Here is a 21705-nt window from a genome sequence, read left to right as displayed (position 1 = left end):
GCTTCAGTTATCAAGCTGAAAGCATCCTCACAAATATCCAGCACCCTAATAAGATGTGCTGCAGAACACAAGTGTGTAACACTGCACACACAGGGACAAGGGAAAGTTCATGGGAAACCATTCATAGAATCATAGAATGGTCCAGGCCAGAAGGGACCTCCACAGGTCATCCAGTCCAACCTCCTGGCAGTCACCAGGGACATCCCCAATAGATCAGGCTGCCTAGGGCCTTGTCAAATCTTACCTTGAATATCTCCAGGGAAGGAGCCTCAGCCACCTCCCCGAACAACCTGTTCCAATGTTCCACCATCCTCCCATCAACATAGTCAGCAAAGCAGCCATGATCAGAGTGATTAAGTTCTGAATGCCATGCATTTGAACTGGATGATGCACATGAAAATACTCAGTAGGAAATTGTTCTTCACTTTTACCAGAGGGTCATCTGTTCAACCATCCCCTGGTCTAACTGCAACCCAGCTCCCATAGAAAACAAAGTATCTCTGGCAGGAGAAGGGAAAATGGGAATCACTTCTGAAACTCCTGTAAAGCAGATACTTTTTGACCTCCTGTTCTCAAGCCTCTGTAGATATGCATGTATATGTTTTATATACACTGAACATACATAGCTATATAAAATGAACACTTCATCACCAATGGTCTGCAGTCTGGTGTTTGTCAAAACCTATCTAGTGCACCACTATTAAAAGCCACATGGATGGATGGCTGCCAGACACACACAAATAGTGCATCTGCTTTGTACCTGCTGTAAACTGTTCAGAGCATCGATCCTCACACCCAGCTTCCAGCAGCACTCTGCTGTTGGGAGCCCATGTACATTTTGAGGGGCACAGAGGGAAAGAGATGTGAACAAGAGCTGCAGAAATATATTAAGCATTATAAAAAAGGGATAAACTCAGTTTTAAATGCAGAATGATAAGACTACTGCTTTTACAAGTGAACTTCTCTAAACTAGTTTTAGTGCCAGTGGACAAAAGTGGCATTTCTGGGCTTCCAGCCATAGATGACTACAGCAGATTGGGTCAGGTCCAATGATCAGCCCATACATAATGCATTAATATGGAAAATAATATGTTCCCTTTCCCTGTGTGAAAACAGCAGAAGTCTCACCCAGTTATCCTACTCACCAGCCTCAGAGATGTACTTGACCAGCTGCAGAGCTCCTCTACTCCGCCACTGTTTACCTCAAGCATTAAAACTGGAGAATAGAGGGGGGAAAATAATAATAAAACCACAGAAGAAGTTGACAGTTAAAAGGTATGATCCACAAATTCCTCAAGCCACAGCCATCTTCAGTTCCTGCTTGTGACATGCTCAAGGGTATCTGCCACCATGTGTATTTGCTGACTAGTGTCAGTCCCCCTCCTGTCTCATCCCATCTCCAGTCTGACCTCCTTTGTTTCATGCAGGGTGCCTCGCTCACTTGTCCTCAGCAAAAGGCTAGAGCCAGATCATCTCTGCCCCAGTGAAAGGGGATGTCAATTTTTAACGTTATTCATGCAACTCACACTACACAGCAGCTGGGTAAAAGATGTCCCTTCCACTCCCCAAAAGAGACTGGATGGAGGGTAAAATCCAAAACAAAGGGAGGGGGCATGTTCTCCATGCCCACTGGGGCAAGGCAAAGCAGGAAGGGATATAAAAAGCAACAAGGAAGGTTTTAGCTGTAATTGGAAAGCATTCTGGCAGTGAATATATTTAAACCTTGGAACTGATGACTGAATGATAACTTTTCAATGGCTACCAACTTTTAAAAACAAATTAGACAAACAGTTATCCAAAGGGATCTTGCAGAGGAGCAGCTGAGAGCTGTATGACCAATGGAGGACCTTCCACCTGTATTTTTCTGCTGTTCCAATGCTATCAATCAAAACATGCCAATATCTATCCTATCTTCTTAAACACATATCAGAGGCAACAGCATTTAAGCTACATGCATACTAAGTGAGCAATTATCAATTATTTGGCAGAGATGAAGATTTGGGAAGTCTGGCAATACACCAGAAATAAAACATGTAGTCATACATCTCCCAAAAGATAAGAGTTTGGGAAAGTGTTCAGCATATTTTTTAAACAGAACATGGTATGGTTGGTAAAAGGTTGGTAAAATCTGTTCAAATATTTTCCATTAAAATGACAGCAATTAGAATCATAGAATCAGTCAGGGTTGGAAGGGACCTCAAGGATCATCCAGTTCCAATCCCCCTGCCATGGGCAGGGACACCTCACACTAGAGCAGGCTGGCCTGAGCCTCATCCAGCCTGGCCTTAAACACCTCCAGGGCTGGGGCCCCAACCACCTCCCTGGACAACCCATTCCAGGCTCTCACCACTCTCATGGTGAAGAACTTCTTCCTCATGTCCAGTCTGAATCTCCCCCCTTAAAGCTTTATTCCATTCCCCCTAGTCCTATCACTACCTGATATCCTAAAAAATTCTTTCTATCAACAAGGCAAGGTCCTGAGGTAACGAAGCACACCCAGTTTCCCCATCAAGGTAACTCTAAGGTAACCCAGGGCTTGCATTCTGTGCACAAGCACACACAAATGTTTTAAGGAAATACATAAATCCTCACCAACCTCAGTGTAACTTTCCATTACAGCTTTTATAAACCCCACCACTTCTTCTATGAAGGCTGGGTGCTGCAGATGAAGGTCAGGCTTTGTTTTCATTGAAATCAGTTAGGGAAGATGCATGGTAGCAGAGCCAAATTGCTTCAGCAGGGCTACACCAGTTGCAAAGGCAGCCCACTGCGTGTGCAGCTTGGCACTTCATCTCCAGCTCTTGTACTCAAGACAAAGCTGCCCTACCAAGTAATGAATGAACCTTTCTGCTAATCTAAAAAAGGCCTGGGTTTGTATGCAGAAAGGAACCAAGGCACCCTCAAGTCTGTAAACCACGATTTTCATAACAGGTACCCACCCACTCATGCTTGCACATAACTGGCTCACCATATTCCTAGGAATGGGCTCCTGAGGTCCCTTCCAACCCCTAACATTCTGTGACTCTGCGATGCTGTAACAGCCTTAGAGGTTGAGTTTCAGGTTCAGGTATAGTGTCGGCAGAGAACAAGTCATTAGACTTAGCAATATATACTTAAAGCTGTTTTAGGAAGAGCGGAAATTAGCCATCTGTTCATAATGGTTGTTCTCAGGGCTTTATGCTGTCTACTTTTCACTTGGCTTGTAGGGTTTTGGTTTGGGGTTTTTTTTGTTTGGTTGGCTTTTTTCAGGTTGTTTGTTTTGGGTTTGTTTTCTTTTGTTTGTTTGGGGTTTTTGGTTTTTTTGTTGTTGTTCTGTTTGGTTTGTTGCTGGTTGTTTTGCTGTTGTTGGGTTTTTTTTATACTAGACAAATAAGCTTCTTCATAATCTAGTGTTTTCTTTAGGTTGTGCTGTTTACAGAAATCAGCAATAATTTGTCTGCCACTGCTTACATAAAGAAAATAATGCGTGTGGTGTTTGTGGCCTCATCATAGGTATTACTCAGCAAGTTTTAATGATCCTGTGGGTGATTTAGTGTTGGATAGAAACATACTCACATGTTGGATAGAAATATACTCACATGCTCGTATGCATGTCAGCCCTTACTTCTGAAAGCCTGATACTTCTGGATGGATCAAAGAAATGCACAAGAGATTTTTAACTTTAGTCTCTTGTTCACTGTCCCCCCCCAAACAAAAACTGCATATAATCATCTTAGATGGCACCGTCTTAGACAGGTGATTCTGCCACTTTGCTCTGGTGAGACCTCACCTGCAGCACTGCCTCCTGCTCTGGAGCCCTCAATATAGGAAGGATATGGACCTGATGGAGCAGGTCCAGAGTAGGGCCACAAAAACGAGCATAGGGTTGGAGCACCTCTGCTATGAAAACAGGCTGAGGGAGCTGGGGATGTTCAGCCTGGAGGCTCCAGGCAGACCTAATAGCGACCTTCCAGTACCTGAAGGGGGTCTACAGGAAGGATGGAGAGAGAGACTGTTTACAAAGACCTGTAGTGATAGGATGAGGGGCAATGGCTTCAAACTAGAGAAGAGCAGATTTAGATTGCATGTTAGGAACAAGTTCTTTACCATGAGGGCAGTGGAATACAGGAACAGGTTGCCCAGGGAGGTGGTTGAGGTCCCACCCCTGGAGATATTCAAGGTGAGGCTCAACAGGGTCTGGGCAGCCTGATCTAGTTGAGGATGCCCCTGCTGCGGTTGCAGAGGGGGTTGGACTGGATGACCTTTGGAGGTCCCTTCCAGCCCTGATTCTATATAACAAGTGTTTGCAACTTCACAAAAATAGCACTTAAAACCACGACAACTGGGTTATTTATTTAGGTAGCCAGATTTGCTTTTTCCTAGCTACTTCCTTCCCTCCCTGAGACTGCCAGGGCAAGCAAGGAAGGGCAGACAAAGATAACGTGGATATTTTCCAGGCACACAGATATATTTGGTGTATGGTATGAGAACAGGAGGTTTCAACCATGGACTTCCTTAATTCAGTACAAGATAATTTATCCTAAACAGCAACTACAGAATACATCATAGAAGCATGAGGAGAGGACCATTTCAGAGTATTTGGAAGTACATCTTCTGGAGAAGAAGAAAAATGTGTCTCTCATTGGAACCGAAGGAATGATTTTAGAAGTCCAACTGTAAAAAACGTAAAGTATTTGAAAGGAGGTGAGGTTTGGAGAATCATTGGTGTTCTTAAAGGATGGCTAGAGCAGAAGCATACCCACAGAAGGAATGGCACCAGGAGAACAAGTGGGAGGAAGAGAATATGCAGCAATAGATGGGTATGTGGGAGGCTGTATAGCACAGTGAGTCAACAGATTTTACAGAGCACGAGGGTAGTCTGGGCCAGATGCTTTTTAAGTTCCATGACATCAATGGATACACTTAGCTCAGACAAGCTTTGATTTTTAAAAAGTAGGTAAGAAAGGCAGAAATTTATAGAATGGCTAAATATTAGCTTCTTGATGTAGAGATGGACAGAAGGACAGGCTGTCTTCAGTTTGGAAGTCTGACTAAAGATTTTATCTGCCATATTTCCTGTTTCTGATATACTTGATAGCAGATAAATAAACTTCTAGGACCACATAGAGGCAACAGTATTTTGAAAGGCACAGATGGGACTGAAGGACTGTGATGAATGGGAGCTCCTTTATCAGGGCTGTATCTTACCCTCACACAGACAAGAAAAACTACGTGAGAGACCCTGGCTCCTCAGCTGTACGTGAGCATTGCCCTCTATCCTGGGGTGGACTTCGTGAGAAAATGAGGACAGCATCTACTGCTGTAGAGGCTCAGCTGCAACCACGATGCTGAGGGGCAGCAGCTGCCAAGATCTGACTTGTCCTGCAGAAGAAGCCCCAGCTATGCTGGGCAGTGCTGGTACATGGGACCTCTACTGATCGTTCATTGTTTTTTTCCACAGCAACTAAGTTTTCCTCTGGCTCATAAATCCAACTGTGGATGTACTGCCTCTCCAATTCCTCTGCCATAATAATGACAGGCAAACTCAATTAATACTGTGAACAGTTTGGATGTCTGCACAACAGGTTGCCAAAACAAAAAAATCTCAGGAAAAAAAGAAAAAATACAAACAACCCAAACATAACTAAGAACATTTGCTGCTTAATGTAATGCAAGGCTTCTGTCTGTAGGACCAATACCGGCCAGGTTTATTAATGCCACACATTATGTCTTAAATTAAAATCTGAAAGCTTGCTTTTTCACTGCTTTAATGTTAATGATTTATTGTAAGTGTAGCACGTATCCAGTTTATTTTTTGTTATGCATTCCATGTATATCTTCTCTCCAAGCTTCTTACTCAGATGAAACCATAATAAAATGACAAATTTCCCCTGCACACACTTGCTTCAGAGATTATCAAGAGATAGTGATACATCTTCCTTTGTAATACTTTGAATTTCTGTCAACACCATCATAAAACATATACCACAAAATATAAACAACTGTAACCACAAGCCTTTCATATGACATGTTTTAAAGGGCTTTCAGCATTGATTGGATCTTTCCTGTTGCTCCTGTTATTACTTCTGTGTTCTAAAAGTACTCTGGCTAGCTGCTAGAAGTAGAAACACCAGTTTGGAAAGGTTAAATATCAGCAAGGTATTTCTCGGGACATTAGGGCACAAGTATGTCGCACAAACACATGCTGTTCGATTGCTGATAGGTATTTATATGTACATAAAAACAGTATTTGATAGCTACTCTGTGCTTACTGTGAGAGTTACAAATCTGTACACTTGGAGCCAAGGGCCCAGTGAACCCTGTTAAAAGCAATCACCAGGAGGAAAGGATCCTTTAATCCAAGAAGACACAAACAAACTTCAGGATGCAGTTCTCAGAAGAGTTAACAAGCTAGGAAAAAGCAACCAAAATATTCTGTATAAATCATCAGCACAGACTTATCAGGAAGTGGCTTCAAAGCTTTTATCACAGACACTTTCATCAGAAATAAACATCAAAATAGGCCCAGGGCATCCTCTTGGTTATAATTTCCCTCCTCACCCAGTCAGGTGAGGAGTGCTCTCACAGCAACCTGTCAGGCATATGGTTCCTCCCACTCCACACTGTATGTGTGTTAGCCCTTTGTGTCTAAATGGGAAAGTACTAAATACCTTTTTTTAAGCACTACTTCCCTTCTCCCCTCAGCTTCAAGGGAGGAACCAATCCGACACAGGGAAAATCAAAGAGATGATCCAAATTAAGATACAAAGGAAAAAGAGACAGCCACAGCAGGAAGCCTCAGTTTGGGAACACAGTATGAGATAAAAAAAATGTTCTTCATAGACAAAATGAAGGATTTTAACAGGAAAGCAATGCTTTACTTCATTATAAAGCTGACCATAATAACAGTACATCTGTTGCTGGTGGAAATATCACCCTCTGTCCCTCCTCAAAGAAACGGCCAAGACATTATGTTTTCAGAAACAAACCAAATCAAATGAGGAGCAACAGTACTGCAGTGTAAAAGCATCAACTGGCTATTGACTCCATTTACCATCTGGAATATTGTTATTACTGAAAACATCCATGTGTCAATACAGTAGCAGCCTCAATGAAATACGCCAATGTTGATGCTGCAGAGGACAACTATTTCCATAAGACAATGCAGCTCAGGTGTGCAGCCACGTGGGCTTCTAGTATGCTCCTGGAGAGAAGGGAGGACAACTCTCAGCTAGTTTGTACAATGTATAATTCAAGACAAGAATCACTCTGCTACTGTGTTCTGGCAATGTTGTTCCATCCTGTTTCCCTGAGTTCCCGAAGGAGGCTATTTTGAAGATGTGGTTATCGAACAAACCATTTCACATAGACAACCACTAACACTGAATGTTTTATCCCATAATGAGAACCAAGTTATGTTTCTAAACGTCGGTTCTATACAAAGTGTAAACATACATTTGCTTGGGAATATTAAGTATTTTTAGCAAAGCATCTCGTCTCAGTTCATTTCATCTTTTACTCTATGGATACAAGAGCAAGGTACTTCAGGACATACTTCCCTGCTGGGACCATTAACAGCTGAAGTATGCATTTCATGTACAACTTCCTCCTGTCCACTGAAGATGCTACTGTCTCTGTTCTGTTCACTGGGTAATAAGCAAAGACAGCTCAAGATCACTTGTCAGACACAGTGTTAGATAACTCATTTAAAATACAGACCCCTGCAAAATAGACGAACTCCCTACCTACTGAGCTAGACTTGCATACTTGAAGAGCCAAACCTACTTTTGCTTGTTGGCTTGAGAAAGATATGAACTAGTTACGAAGTATGTCATGAAAATACACTCCCAAAAGCAGCCATTCAGCTAGGTTGGAACTAGGCTTTCCACAGGGAACAAAAGTCATGCTGCAGATCATGTGCAGCAGGCCTTCGGTGCAAGACGCTGCCATCAAGTGCAGCTTCAGTAACAAAGTCAAGGGATATTTTATATGAGAAGATTAGCAACTTACAAACAAGTGTAGCTGTGTACCTAGCAACACTTCTTTCCCACCATTTTCCCAAAGCAAAAAAAGCTAAGAGTTGGAGCTTACATTGAACCATGCAGATTACTAAAAACCCCCACAATGATGTGGTTCTTCTTCAAATAAAAATAACCTGTTAGAAAAATCAAATTTATCCTAACCTAGATATTGATGTTTCGAAGTGATTAAGTGTTCCATCCTTTGACAATGCTCCTGTGGTCACAAAACCTGAAATAGCAGGTAAATCAGGTATCTGATGCACGTAAAACAACATATAATAGAGATTAGGAAAATCTTAACCTCAACAAATAACAAAAGGCACCTTAAATATAGCCTTTCATCTGTACAAACCAATTACAGACTTTAGGTACCACATACAGAAGACAAGATCAGATGGCTTTCCTTGCAGTGTAGTTGTCTTAGGGACACAAACAAAACACTGAAAGGCCCTTGGACACAAATGGAGAACAGTCACACTTTCTACCTATTGTTTTTGCTTTCATGGAGATGATGCTAAAGGAGTTAAGACAGAAATATCTAGAAATATTTCACAAACAACAATCAGCGATACAACTTCTCTCAGCAAGGCTTGCTTCATGTCTTTGCTGACCACAGTGATTCAAGGTTGAATATCACTGTATAAACTAGAATATTTAACTTTTGTAACATTTAACTAAAATTCCACCTATGACCAAAGCTGTGATGTCTATAACCTATGTAGCTATACACACAGCAGCCCATTCTTGTACATTTCACATGCACACAAGTTATAAACCATGTACTCATTGGCTTTTTTTCTGTTTCTCAGCACAGATGGCATTTCAAGAGGAATTTGTTTTGTGCCACTGCTAACACAAACCACAAAGAAATTACTCTTATTCAGTATGGCCTGCTGCTGAAGAGTGTTTGGAAATGACACTCCATTTTTTAAGGGATCTGAAGAGCTGAGAACAAGCCCTGCATTGACATCACTGGCTAACAGATAAACAGCAACTCTGGCTGAAAGCAGTTCTTCAAGAGCCAGTGCCTAACAGTTGCTGCAGATCAGGGCATGTTCTTGCTCTGTGCCACATCAGAGGAATTCATTGAAACTTGCTTGGTAATGAAATGCTGTCCTGGCAGCTCCCATCACACTTATACAAGTATTTAACCTTTTGCCTTGGCTACCAGTGGAAGAAGATTTTAGATAGAAGCAGGTACAGTTCTTTCTCAGCAACGCTTTGAACACAGGATTTTTCTAGAGAAATGGGAAATGTGCATATACACATATGTACACAAGCAAAATCTTCTTTGGAAAAGAATAATTACCTAAAATAATACAGACTCCAAGCAATAGAACAACTTAGCATTACCATACTTAACTGCACAATCAAAGTTTCATGCTTTTAGTTTTCACTGAAATTTCATTCCCTGGAAACATCATTGCAAGTCTCTAGTTAAAAACAATACCAGTGGACAAAACTCCAGATGGCTAAAGTCACCCTGGTGTTAGAAGTTTCCTTCCCCCTACTATCAATACTACTGCACACATCAGAAGACAGAGTGAAAGCTGAAAATTATGGAAACCCAGAAAAATGAACTAAGAGATTTGTGTAATGATCTGTAGAGTTCAATAATGGTTGGACTCTGTGATCTTAAAGGTCTTTTCCAACCGAAGCAATTCTATGATTAGTTGCTACAAAAAGCCTCACTAAACAGAAAATCATTTATTCATGAGAAGTAAGCTTCATCCATATTCTTGCTAGGTCCATCACTCTTCAATCCCTCCCTGCTCTCGGGATCAAGTACAGGTTGAAGGACTACAACCACAAAACGGCAAAATGGTAGTTGCCATTATACTGAATTGTGTGAAAAATCACCATCAAATGCAAAATGTTGTGAGGAAAAGAACGGGGTGGGAGGGGGAGATTAATGAGACTAGTATTACCTCCACTTTGAGCATTGCTGGGAAAGAAAGACCACCTCAAGAGAAATTCATGCAAAAAAACACATACTAAGAAGAATATTGTGTTGGCAAAATGCTGCTGGATAGGCCAGCTAGATATCTAAGATTGGTGATGAAAGAATAAATTGTGTCATGTAACTGGGTCCTCTACAAGCTGCAACTGATTGAGCACACTGGTTGGGGGGAACTTAGTATTACAACTAAGTAGGAGGGATCTTGAAACCCTCTGATGTGCACACACAGTATGACACGAAGGAAAGTAATGCTAAATTATGCACGCTTCCACAGTAGGTTTCTCTACAGCAGGGGATGTTTTAACAACTCTTTTAACAAATGACCCTGCCCACCATATCATTGTGGCTCTCTGACAGTGGGGACTTTGGAATCCTAATGCCACTCTGCACCACCCAGCTAGGAAATCCAATCTCATGTACAGTAAACTCCATTGTGGTCAGCCACCCTTTGAATGGGACAGTCCTACTGAGGGCAGGCCTCTGTTACACAGCACTTTTGAGACTTGATCCACCTCACCACCTGAAGGTGAGCTTCCAACACTCTGCAAGCTGTCATGACCTCTATCATCTCTCTCAGCACCACGAGAAGCTGGAGCAGCTATCATGACAACAGCACTGTGCATATCCAGGCAAGTCACCTGGAAGATAACATTCCAATTAAAAGAGCAAGGAGACTTCTAGAGTTCAGGTCTGACTCTGCCATATCACATAGCAGACTAGCAACTCTGCAGAGTTTTTACTTGCACTTTAACCTACACTTTTCAAAAAATTTTCTGCTGCACTGCTTTTGCATACTGCAGACAGATCAAAACCACTGAGAGCTTAAAGCACACACAGAGCCCTTCTAGAACAGAAACAAAATGTAGTTTTAAAAAGCAGCATCGAGACATAGATGGCGTTTTACTTCAAAATGTGCTAATGGAGCAATTCTCTGATTGCTCTTTAGCTAAGCCTCTTTTTCCTGTTAACAGTGAGATCCTAGCAGGCACCACACCTTTCTGCAGCAGACCATTACGAGCAGTTTACTATCAATATTAAACATAATCAAGCTCTAATGACTGCTTGGGTGAAATCCAATCAAGCTGCGCACATATTTAGCTACAGAAGTGTAGGAAAACAAAGCAACAATTTACTACTTCAGCATTTAGCTGCTGCGGATATTTGGAGAAGCTTCTTTTAAATAGGATATTGCCAACTACCAGCATTTACAAAAGCCCCTGAAATATGGGAATGACTCTGGGAGTAATTCTCATTACAGTAAACCCAACTGTTTTCAAAGCCCGTAACTACCATGGATGCACAGGAAATGAAACAAGAAATGGGAGCAGTGAACTAGAGTAGGATGGTGAAAAAAGAGTGGAGAAAACTTCACACCTCAGTGAAGTGCGTTTGGGTGAGAAGTAAAACTACAGAGCTCAAAAGCTTGCAGAGCTACAGTCAGTAAATCTGAAGCACAGCATGGTTTCTTGGCCTTTTGTTTTCATCCAATTTGACTGAAAAGCCTCAGAAGCCAACAAGTAGCTGATGCCTTCTGAAGCTGCCCCATCAATCTTCTGTGCCAAAAATTGTGAGATATACAGGAAAGGATCTTCCCCAAGGAGAACTGAGAAGCCTTCTAAAACAGATGGAGAAGAATAACAGAAGACAATCTTCGAACAAACATCACCTCTGGATAAACAGAAAAGCACAACTGGATTGTCAGGTTCTTCCCTCTGCAGGCAGACTAGGAAGTCCTCCTGGTGAAGGTATCATAGTTAAGCAGAAAGGGCTTTCGATCTTCAAGTCAGGCTCCTGGAGAGTTTTGGCTGTGAAAATATGCAAATGTTCCCACTGCAATGCATGGTGCATAATCAGTCATGCCCAGCAGGCCTCATGGATTCTACATTCCTGGAGGCAGCAGGCAAAAACTCACTATGGGATGAAAATGCAGCACCTGCCTATGCTGTTTCTTTAATCCAGTGGTCAGAAAACAGAGCTGCAATTCATGTTGCCCCAGTTTTCTGCAGCTCTTCTAGGACCTAAAGTGAGAGGGGGGGAAGGGAATGTCTAGAAATATTTCATTTACTTTATAACAACTATTTCACATATTCTTCAATTAAATTAGAAACTAATTAGTAGATAAAAGACAGGTGCATTAGTAAAATTAATTTTGCAGCAATTGAGCAACTTTTTTATATGTAAGAGAAACAGAAGATAGCAAAATCCAATATATTATTTTCATGGCAAATGTCACTGCTTAATTGTAGTGAACCAGAAGAGCATAGGAACCAGAAGGTTTTATTGCACAATAGCTATTTTCATACTACATAAAGTGCTTAAGCAGCTGAGGTTTAGCTTTGGCTTGTCCTCCAAAAGCACAAACAATGTAGAAAATGTTAGGCCATTAGAAAGTTTTTATTTCCTTCCTTTATTTTGTTTTTTCAGAGAAGGTAGGACACAGGTGGACTAGGGAGAAGAAGAATGATGTGGCATGGGAATAGTATGGATTTTGTAATATTTTGAAGTCATCTAGCAAATGGTTAACAAAAACAGATCTATTAAAAAAATCCTACCTATCAGAGGAGTAGGAGAAATGCCTGCCTAGTTCCTTCTTTAATTCTTCTAACCCTTCAGATGTTTTCTGGGACACCAGAAAGGACATCACTTCTGACACTAGTGCATGAAAGTTTTGAAGGGTTTGGATCTTTAACCCCATCACCATTTACAGACATCTAGTCTCACATTTTACTCAAAAAAAAAAAAAAAGGAAACTTCATCCTATACTCTCCAATGCCCACCCTTCCATCCTCATTCTCTGAGAGGAAGGTGTTCCCCATGTGCCTGACCTGCACTGGGTTCCTTCACTGTGACCCACACTCCCACACCCACTGTGTCAGAGGCCAGCCTTTTTCTCCTTTTTCTTGTTGATTTGCTTGGGGAGTGAGTGTGCATTATGGTAAGTAACTGATGAAAACACAACTGAGCAAGAAGTCCCTGTTAGCTTTCATGTTGCTGCCTACTGAGGACATCATCTTTGATTACATCTGACCTCTACAGATACAGCTGCCAGAAACGCTGGTAGACCTGTGCTTGCTTCTGTCCACAAGACAGGATGATAAATCCCTCAGTGACACCACTCTGTTATTAGAGAAATGACCCTTCATCCTCAGGATGTGGGCTGGGTTTGATTGCTCACGTTTGAACTAGAGGTCAATCTAAAGCATATTCTCCTCTGTTGTACAGACAACATCCCAAATCTCAGAGATGACTGCAGTTTATAGTTGAGTGGTCAGCACCAAAACTTTAAAGTGAAAATAAGGAATTCAAATTTCCTTTTATATTAAATAATTCATTTACTTACGCTGACCAGTTTAATTTCTGCTCATCTGAGTTTCAGAAGAAAGCTATTGAACTCAAATTTTGTTGAAAATGAAGCAAATGAAGAACAAATGAAGAAGACTAAAAAGGGAAAGACTTAAGGCCTTTAACCTCTCATTTCAGTCTTGCATTCCAAAACATAAAAATCAGTCAGAAAAAGTCAGGGTCTCCTCCTATTTCAATCCAAAAGACACTTTCGGTACAGCACACAGCATAAAGAGAAGGGTCTGCAGTATTACTGCATGACGAAATAGAAATAGAATCAGAGTCACTGTGGTTGGAAATGACCTTTAAAATCAAGTCCAACCATTATCTAACAATGAACTTTAACAACAAACTTTAATATTGAAATTAAATTTTAAAGTTATCCTGCCTGCAATAAAATGTTTATTTCAGGTCTGCCTCATTCAGCCCAACACTATCACTTTAAAGAGCTACCTTATGAAGCACCTGGAATAAGACAGGACACCTCCTGGAGGTTTAGACACCTCCTATGTACACCAGAGACCCCAGTTTGGGTCCTTGCTCCATGAACCTCACCCCACACCTTCTACACTCCAGGCAAAAATGTAACTGTGGGGATACAGCATTTACCTGGAGCACGGAAGGTGTGGGTTCAGTTTCTTTCCTTGTTGTGTTAATTAAATCTACCCCTTCTTCCCAGAATTCATTAACAAAATTCTGACATGTCCATGATTTCCATTAGTTTCCCATTTTCCTGCATGTGCAAGTGAGACAGCTACCAGCCTGTCCCTGTTCTGCAGTTCCATCTACTGTAACTCCAGTGCACCTGAGTACCAGTCATCCAAAACACCACATTTCTAAAATGTCAGCATCTGCAAGCATTAACAAAATCCCTGCAGCTGAATGCCTCAGAAACAACAATCATGATGCTCTTTCCTGAACTGTTAGTTATCTTGGATACAGCATCTCATCAAGATTTTCATTCTCACTCACTGAAATCCTTAAAAAAAGTAAGGTGGGATGGGCTTTGTTTCATTTTGTGGCCAAAGTGAAGTAAACTTAACCACGTTACCAGCTCTTTTGCAGACACTTCATGCACCCTTGTTAATAAGGATTGTGCAGTATGACAAACTTCTGTCTCAGAATCCACTGCATATTGTGCTGGTTTAGTAAGAAGCTACAAAATTTACCAATACCCTTCACCTTGCCATCTGAAGTAAAGTAGGTAACCTTCCCAGATCCACTAAGATTTTAAAACAAAATCATAGAATCATGGAATCATAGAATCAAGAAGGTTGGAAGAGACTTCAAAGATCATCGAGTCCAACCTGTCACCCTAAACCTCATGACTATCTAAACCATGGCACCAAGTGCCACGTCCAATCCCCTCTTGAACACTTCCAGGGATGGTGACTCCACCACCTCCCTGGGCAGCACATTCCAATGGCCAACCACTCTCTCTGGGAAGAACTTTCTCCTCACCTCCAGCCTAAACCTCCCCTGGCGCAGCTTGAGACTGTGTCCTCTTGTTCTGGTGCTGGTTGCCTGGGAGAAGAGACCAAACCCCTCCTGGCTACAACCTCCCTTCAGGTAGTTGTAGACAGCAATGAGGTCTCCCCTGAGCCTCCTCTTCTCCAGGCTAAACAGTCCCAGCTCCCTCAGCCTCTCCTCACAGGGCTTGTGCTCAAGGCCTCTCCCCAGCCTCGTTGCCCTTCTCTGGACATGCTCCAGCAATTCAACATCTTTCCTAAACTGAGGGGTCCAGAACTGGACACAGTACTCAAGGTGTGGCCTAACCAGTGCTGTGTACAGGGGTAAAATGACCTCCCTGCTCCTGCTGGCCAAACTATGCCTGATGCAGGCCAGGATGCCATTGGCTCTCTTGGCCACCTGGGCACACTGCTGGCTCATGTTCAGGCGCCTGTCAACCAGTACCCCCAGGTCCCTTTCCACCTGGCTGCTCTCCAGCCACTCTGACCCCAGCCTGTAGCTCTGCATGGGGTTGTTGTGGCCGAAGTGGAGCACCCGGCACTTGGACTTGTTGAATGCCATCCTGTTGGACTCTGCCCATCTGTCCAGCCTGTCAAGGTCCCTCTGCAGAGCCCTACTACCTTCTAACAGATCAGTACCTGCTCCCAGCTTGGTGTCATCTGCAAATTTATTGATGATGGACTCAATCCCCTCATCCAGGTCATCAATAAAGATATTGAACAGGATGGGGCCCAGCACTGATCCCTGGGGGACACCACTAGTGACAGGCTGCCAGCTGGATGTGGCACCATTCACCACCACTCTCTGGGCTTGGCCCTCCAGCCAGTTCCTAACCCAGCACAGTGCTGCTGTCCAAGCCACAGGCTGACAGCTTGGCCAGGAGTTTGCTGTGGGGGACAGTGTCAAAGGCCTTGCTGAAGTCCAGGTAGACTACATCCACAGCCTGCCCCACATCCACCAGGAGGTCACCTGAGCACAGAAGGAGATCAGGTTGGTGAGGCAGGACCTGCCCTTCCTAAATCCATGTTGGCTGGGCCTGATTCCTTGGCCATCCTTCAGGTGCACAGTGATTGCCCCCAAGACAATCTGCTCCATGATTTTCCCTGGCACTGAGGTCAGGCTGACAGGCCTGTAGTTCCCAGGTTCTTCTGTTCGTCCCTTCTTGTGGATGGGCGTCACGTTGGCCAGTTTCCAGTCTTCTGGGACCTATCCAGTGAGCCAGGACTGGTGGAAAATGATGGAGAGAGGCTTGGCCAGCTCATCTGCCAGCTCTTTCAGCACCCTAGGATGAATCCCATCAGGTCCCATGGACTTGTGAATATCCAAGTGACTCAACAAGTCTCGAACTAATTCCACATGGATTTCAGGAGTACAACACTGCTCCTTGACCCCATCAACCAGCTCAGGAGGCCAGTTATCCTGAAGTCCTCCTGCCTTACTGTTGAAAATGGAGGCAAAGAAGGTATTTAGAATCTCAGCCTTCTCCTCATCCTTACCTACAATGATACCCTCCACGTCCAATAAAGAGTGGAGGCTCCTCTTGCCCCTCTTTTTAGCATTAATATATTTATAAAAATGCTTTTTGTTGTCTTTCACAGAAGCGGCCAGTTTAATTTCTAACTGTGCTTTTGCCTCTCTAATTTTTCTCCTACATGATCTAGCAACATCCTTAAACATATCACTAGTTGCCTCCCCCCCTTTCCAAAGGCGATAAACCCTCTTTTTTTCCCTTAAATCCTTCAGGAGCTCCTTGCTCATCCAGGCCGGTCGTCTTCCCCGCCGGCTCGTCTTACGGCATGTGGGAACTGCCAGTTCCTGTGCCTTTAGGAGCTCCTGTTTGAAGTAGGTCCAACCATCCTGGACCCCTTTCTTCTTAAGGGCTATTACCCAGGGAACTTTCTGAATAAGTTGCCTGAACAACCTGAAGTTTGCCCTCCGAAAGTCCAAAGTGAAGGTTCTGTTACTGCTCCTCCCTATCTCCCTACATATTGAAAACTCCACTATCTCATGGTCGCTGCACCCTAGACAGCCTCCAACCATCACATCTCCCACCAGCCCTTCTCTATTTGAGAACAGCAGATCAAGCAGAGCCTTACCCCTGGTAGGTTCACCTAAGAGCTGCATCAGGAAGTTGTCATCCATACACTCTAGGAACCTTCTGGACTGTCTCCTCTCTGCTGAATTAAGTTCCCAGCAGATATCTGGTAGGTTAAAGTCCCCCACAAGGACAAGGTCTGATGATCTTGAGACAGCTTCCAGATGCTTATAGAATATCTCATCGGCCTCCTCGTCCTGGTTGGGTGGTCTATAACAGACTCCAACCAGGATGTCAGTTTTGTGCGGCCTCCCTCTGATTTTAACCCACAAGCATTCAACCCTTTCTTCTGCAACCTCAAGTTCTGAGGCATCAAAGGATTCCCTAATATACAGGGCCAATAATTCACAAGCTTCATTTCCACAGCATTTTCCAACTTCAAAATGATAGCTGAATGTTTTTTGTCAAGAGGATGTATGTAGCAATAAGAAACTGAAGATCACGTGAAACTCCCTATTTCTCCCATGCATTCTTAAACATCTGCTTAACTCACAAAATCACAGAATGTTAAGGGCTGGAAGGGACCTCAAAAGATCACCCAGTCCAACCCCTCTGCCAGAGCAGGATCCCCTATACCAGATCACACAGAACACATCCAGGGGAGTTTTTAATGTCCTCAGAGAGGGAGGCTCCACAGCCCCCCTGGGCAGCCTATTCCCTGACCTTTCACAATTGGACATGACAGTCTTTGAAGGCAATATTCAAGCTGCAAAGGTGGATGGATGTTCTTATGAGAAGACCTAACAAGTCCTGCCAGAAGAACAGAGGAAGAATTCACCTCTGGAGAACACACAACTTGATCAGCACAGTCCTAGACAGAATACTGGAAGGGGCTTCTAAAGATGCAGAAGAACACCAAATTCCTGGACTCTCACTTCTCAGAGGACATGACTTAAGAGATCAAACTGTGCTGAAGAGGAAGAGAGACTACTGGGCATTCCCCTCATTATACCAACAAATACTTAGTAAGAGCTCCAAAGGCTTTGGCTCTCTTCCTGTCCCATTTGGACAAATGGCCCAATAAATCACTTCAGATTAAAAGGGAAACTGAATGATTTCCGCAAAACTGTACGAAAAGCAACCAAGATGTTTATCCCACTACCAAATTTAGACTCTAGGTTTGTTTTCTATTTCATTCTCTAAATGCAGCAGCTCAGGCTGTGTGTCTGAAAACAACATACCATGATCATTTATCTGCTCACAACGAAATGCAGAAACAACAAACAAGTTTAGAAGACACCTTTTCAAATGAACATACTTCCCATCATCTTGCAGTGACAGAAAAGGGAAGTTCAACTCTTTCTTTAGATGAATTATCTGCATGAAGCCACATTAAAAGGCACTTTAATCCTGTACCTTGACTATCTGAACTGCAAAATGGAAATGCTAACATATGGTTTGAGCAGGAGGTTGGACTAGGTGACTTCCTGAGGTCCCTGCTGACCTGAATTTTCTGATGATTTGATTTGAGACATACAAGCATGAATGAGAAGGGCACTCAGCCATTACAGGGTTGGTTACTGGTGAAAATCTCAAGTAAGCATCTTAACATTTTCAAGCTTTTAATGCAAATCTTTTTACTAGATACACAAAATCCTGTCAAAACGCTCAAGAACCTCATGGTTTTCACAAGTATCATCCATGGGAACCAGAGGAAAACAATGGTCATCCTATTCTGCCAGAATCTGATGGTTTATGTTGGGTTTTAAAGAGCAAACAAACAAAAAACCAGCAAAATATCCTATTTGACTACCTATTTTTAAAGCATCACTACAAACTCAGAAGGACTTTCACTGCGAATCAATTTATCTGGCAGGTTAAGGAAAAAATAATCTTTGCAGACAGACTGATGCCAACATGAATTCACAACAAAAAGCAAAAGCACTTGTCATCTTGCAGTGCAGAATAACCAATTTGTTGTCATTTCTTCATCACTGATACAAGTGAGACTGTTCAGCATTACTGCATATGTTTCTTTTATACTGATATTCATCATTTCCTACAGGAGTCATTCCCTTTCTCTTTCAAAACACTGAGGTCCTTCCCCAAAACCTGAAGGCTCTAGACTGTATTTTCAAGCTTCTTCTCTTTAAATCACTAATTAGTCTCAAATTCTCAGTTTCTCTATTATTCCACCTAAATATCAAGAAGGAAAAAACAAAATAGACAAACAAACCTTTAATTTGTTTCTGTGATCTACATCAACTCTCAGATTAAAGAAAAGCTATTTTTCTCAAATTAATTCCCTAGAAATAGTTTCTAATTAGAAATGTAACTGCCCAGATGCAGATGCTGAAGGCACAAACACCGATGTGCCTTCACAACAGAACCTCAAGGAATAACAAATTAAAAGCAGCACCAAAATCTCCAAATCCCTATTTTCTACAAATCTGATTACCCTGTGCTGGCCTTTCCTCACTACTTTTTTCTGCTAGTTAATTCACAGGCCACATTATAACTCAGCTGTACACTGATGCAGGGATATAAGAGAACGTAAGATATTACCTCCTCTCTATGTAGCCTAAGTCACTACACTCCCATGAGTTTAAAGTGACTGCAGGTATAACAGTCAAAAAACCCACCTAAATTCTTAAAACACTGCTAGCAGGTAAGATGATTCTATATCTAGTTTAGAAGACTACATCTCAGGGTGAAGCTGAGACAATCTCCTCAAGCACCTCTGCCACACCACTTTAGAAAAGCAAAATCAATCCAAAATCCTGCACTGCAAGTGATCTCAGTTTGTGCTACTAACGTTTTCCATTTTCAGTCTCTCCAACAGTGGAGTTGTGATTGATTTTGGGCTGCTTGGGCACAAATACTAGTCCTATCAGTTCATTATACTGCTTCCCAAATTTGTCTCTAATATCCCATTTAAATAATCAGAGGAAAAGAAAAAAAAAAGAAAAAAATAAAGAAAAGCTTACAAGAAAACACAACAAAAACCCCCCGACTTTTCTTACCTTGCTGGAGGCACATCAATATTTGAAGAAACAACCTTGCGCTTCTGTTCCAGAAGACAAACAGAACGAGTGTTTTCCTTTTCATACTCATGAGCTCTGTTTGGTTTTTTGGTCTCTGCTGTTTTTAAATCTTCCTCCTTTGTAGCAAACAGGAGAAACTGTTGGTCTGGCAGTTTTTGACTGATGTCACTTTTTACATCCTCCTGTTGAAATGCAGGGAAGGTCATTTCACGCTTGATGCTGGCTGCCTGTAAAATTAAAAGCAATTATTAATTTTCATCTAATTCTCCTAAAATATGTGTGTGTGTGTGTGTGAACCCAAATACCCACAGGCATTTGCTTCTAATTAGTTCTTTGACTCAGATAATACCATTTATTTGCCCTTCATAAATTCTGAAACTGCCATTAAATTTCTCAACAGTGTTGAAGACTCTCCAGGCAAATCAGCAATTCCTGTCCATTTGATACAGCAAACAGTTACCTCTTAATGTTAAATCAAAAAGGTATTTGAATAGGGATCTCAGAAACCACACAGCACATATAGCATATATTTAATGTACACCCATCCATGCTGCATAACTATGCAGCAACTAGGCAAAAGAAATCCTAGCTGCTCTCCTCCTAAAACATCAGGAAAAAAAAGGCAGAATTTATCCAGATAAAAGGCAACCACAAAATTAAAGTGTTTCCAACAGCCACTTACTTGTACTTGAGTATTTTGTATTTACAAAGAGGGTTTCACAGTGGGCATAAAAATATTCCACTGTGATTCAACTCAGCTGCCAGAAGGCAAAGGGGAGCAAGTGATGCTGGCAGGATCTCCACAAGGAGCCTGGCCAGCTCCACCACTGATGGCCAGTGATGAGGAGCATGGACACTCACAGGACCAGTACCAGGTTGCTTCTTAGGCCGCTGGCACTTCCCAGATCTTCAGGCCTGCTTCTTCCCATAAGCCAAGACTTCCTAAGCAAACAGACATCTTAACAAACATGCTACCTCTCTGGAATACGTGTTGGTGCAAATTACTGTAAGGTTGTAGTGAAAAGCTTGGAAAGCCAACAGAACCAAACCACTCCACTTTCCCAGCATGTAGAACAGAGCCCAGGATTTCCATTTTTCCTCTGGAACACCATTCCCTGGCCAGCTGGGCTTCCTTAGCTCCATGGGGGCAGACCTGTCTCACACACTGTCGTGAGTCTCTTGTCCTGCAATACATCAATCAAGCTCCTCCAGCTCCATAATTTCACCACAGGAAAAATGGTTTCCTCAGTTTATGGGATTCTTGTATTTTATACAGTTTCAGTAGGCATCTTGTGCCATACATTATTAAGTTTTCTTTACAAATATAAGTAGCCCCCACAAAAAGTTGCAGCCTCAGAGTATAGCTGTACAAATAAAGTCCAAACCAGAAAGAGCAAAATGCTTACACTGTGATACCAGATAATCTATGCAGTTTAAACAAATTCAGGTAACAGCTTGGGTTTTGTGTGTCCATGTGCCATAATTAATACCCAGCCCACGCGAATCTATGGAGGTGAAGAACGGCAAAAAACCACAGAAAGATGTGCTCGGGTTGCAGAACTGTCAGATCCTTTGGCTAACTGGCCAGAAACAGCAGAAGGCTAACTCCAATGCTTGGACAGAACCTCTCCTTTCCTTCAGTTTTCAACTGATGTTTGGAAATATTGATCTCTTTTTAAACTTTCCCTTGAGGGCAACCACAGAAAAAAAGAATATTTTCTGCTTTAAAAGCAGGTGATCCTAAGAGAAAGCCAAGAGCTTCCCTTGGTGGCCTTTCTATGGTAGTTCTTTCCTGCTCCACAGGCAGTTTATCTATTTTAATTCATCCATCTCCACTGATCCATGGCTCTTCTG

At 42.4% G+C, this 21705-nt stretch overlaps 1 protein-coding gene across 1 annotated transcript in view; it reads right to left on the bottom strand.

The window, feature by feature from the left end:
- ZNF704 (zinc finger protein 704) overlaps window positions 1-20072 on the bottom strand; it is a 53779-nt gene extending 33707 nt beyond the window's left edge. The window contains exon 1 of the mRNA XM_054385487.1: window positions 19831-20072. Within this exon, the coding sequence (XP_054241462.1) occupies window positions 19831-20057 (227 nt within the window). The 5' untranslated portion in view covers window positions 20058-20072. The remainder of the gene's footprint in view (window positions 1-19830) is intronic.
- Window positions 20073-21705: the final 1633 nt, after the last annotated feature.

This window comes from Indicator indicator, chromosome 12 (genome assembly GCF_027791375.1).
Source record: "Indicator indicator isolate 239-I01 chromosome 12, UM_Iind_1.1, whole genome shotgun sequence".
In the NCBI taxonomy this organism is placed as follows: domain Eukaryota; kingdom Metazoa; phylum Chordata; class Aves; order Piciformes; family Indicatoridae; genus Indicator; species Indicator indicator.
The sequence above is the reverse complement of the archived record's forward strand: the minus strand, read 5'-3'. Positions and strand labels throughout refer to the sequence as shown.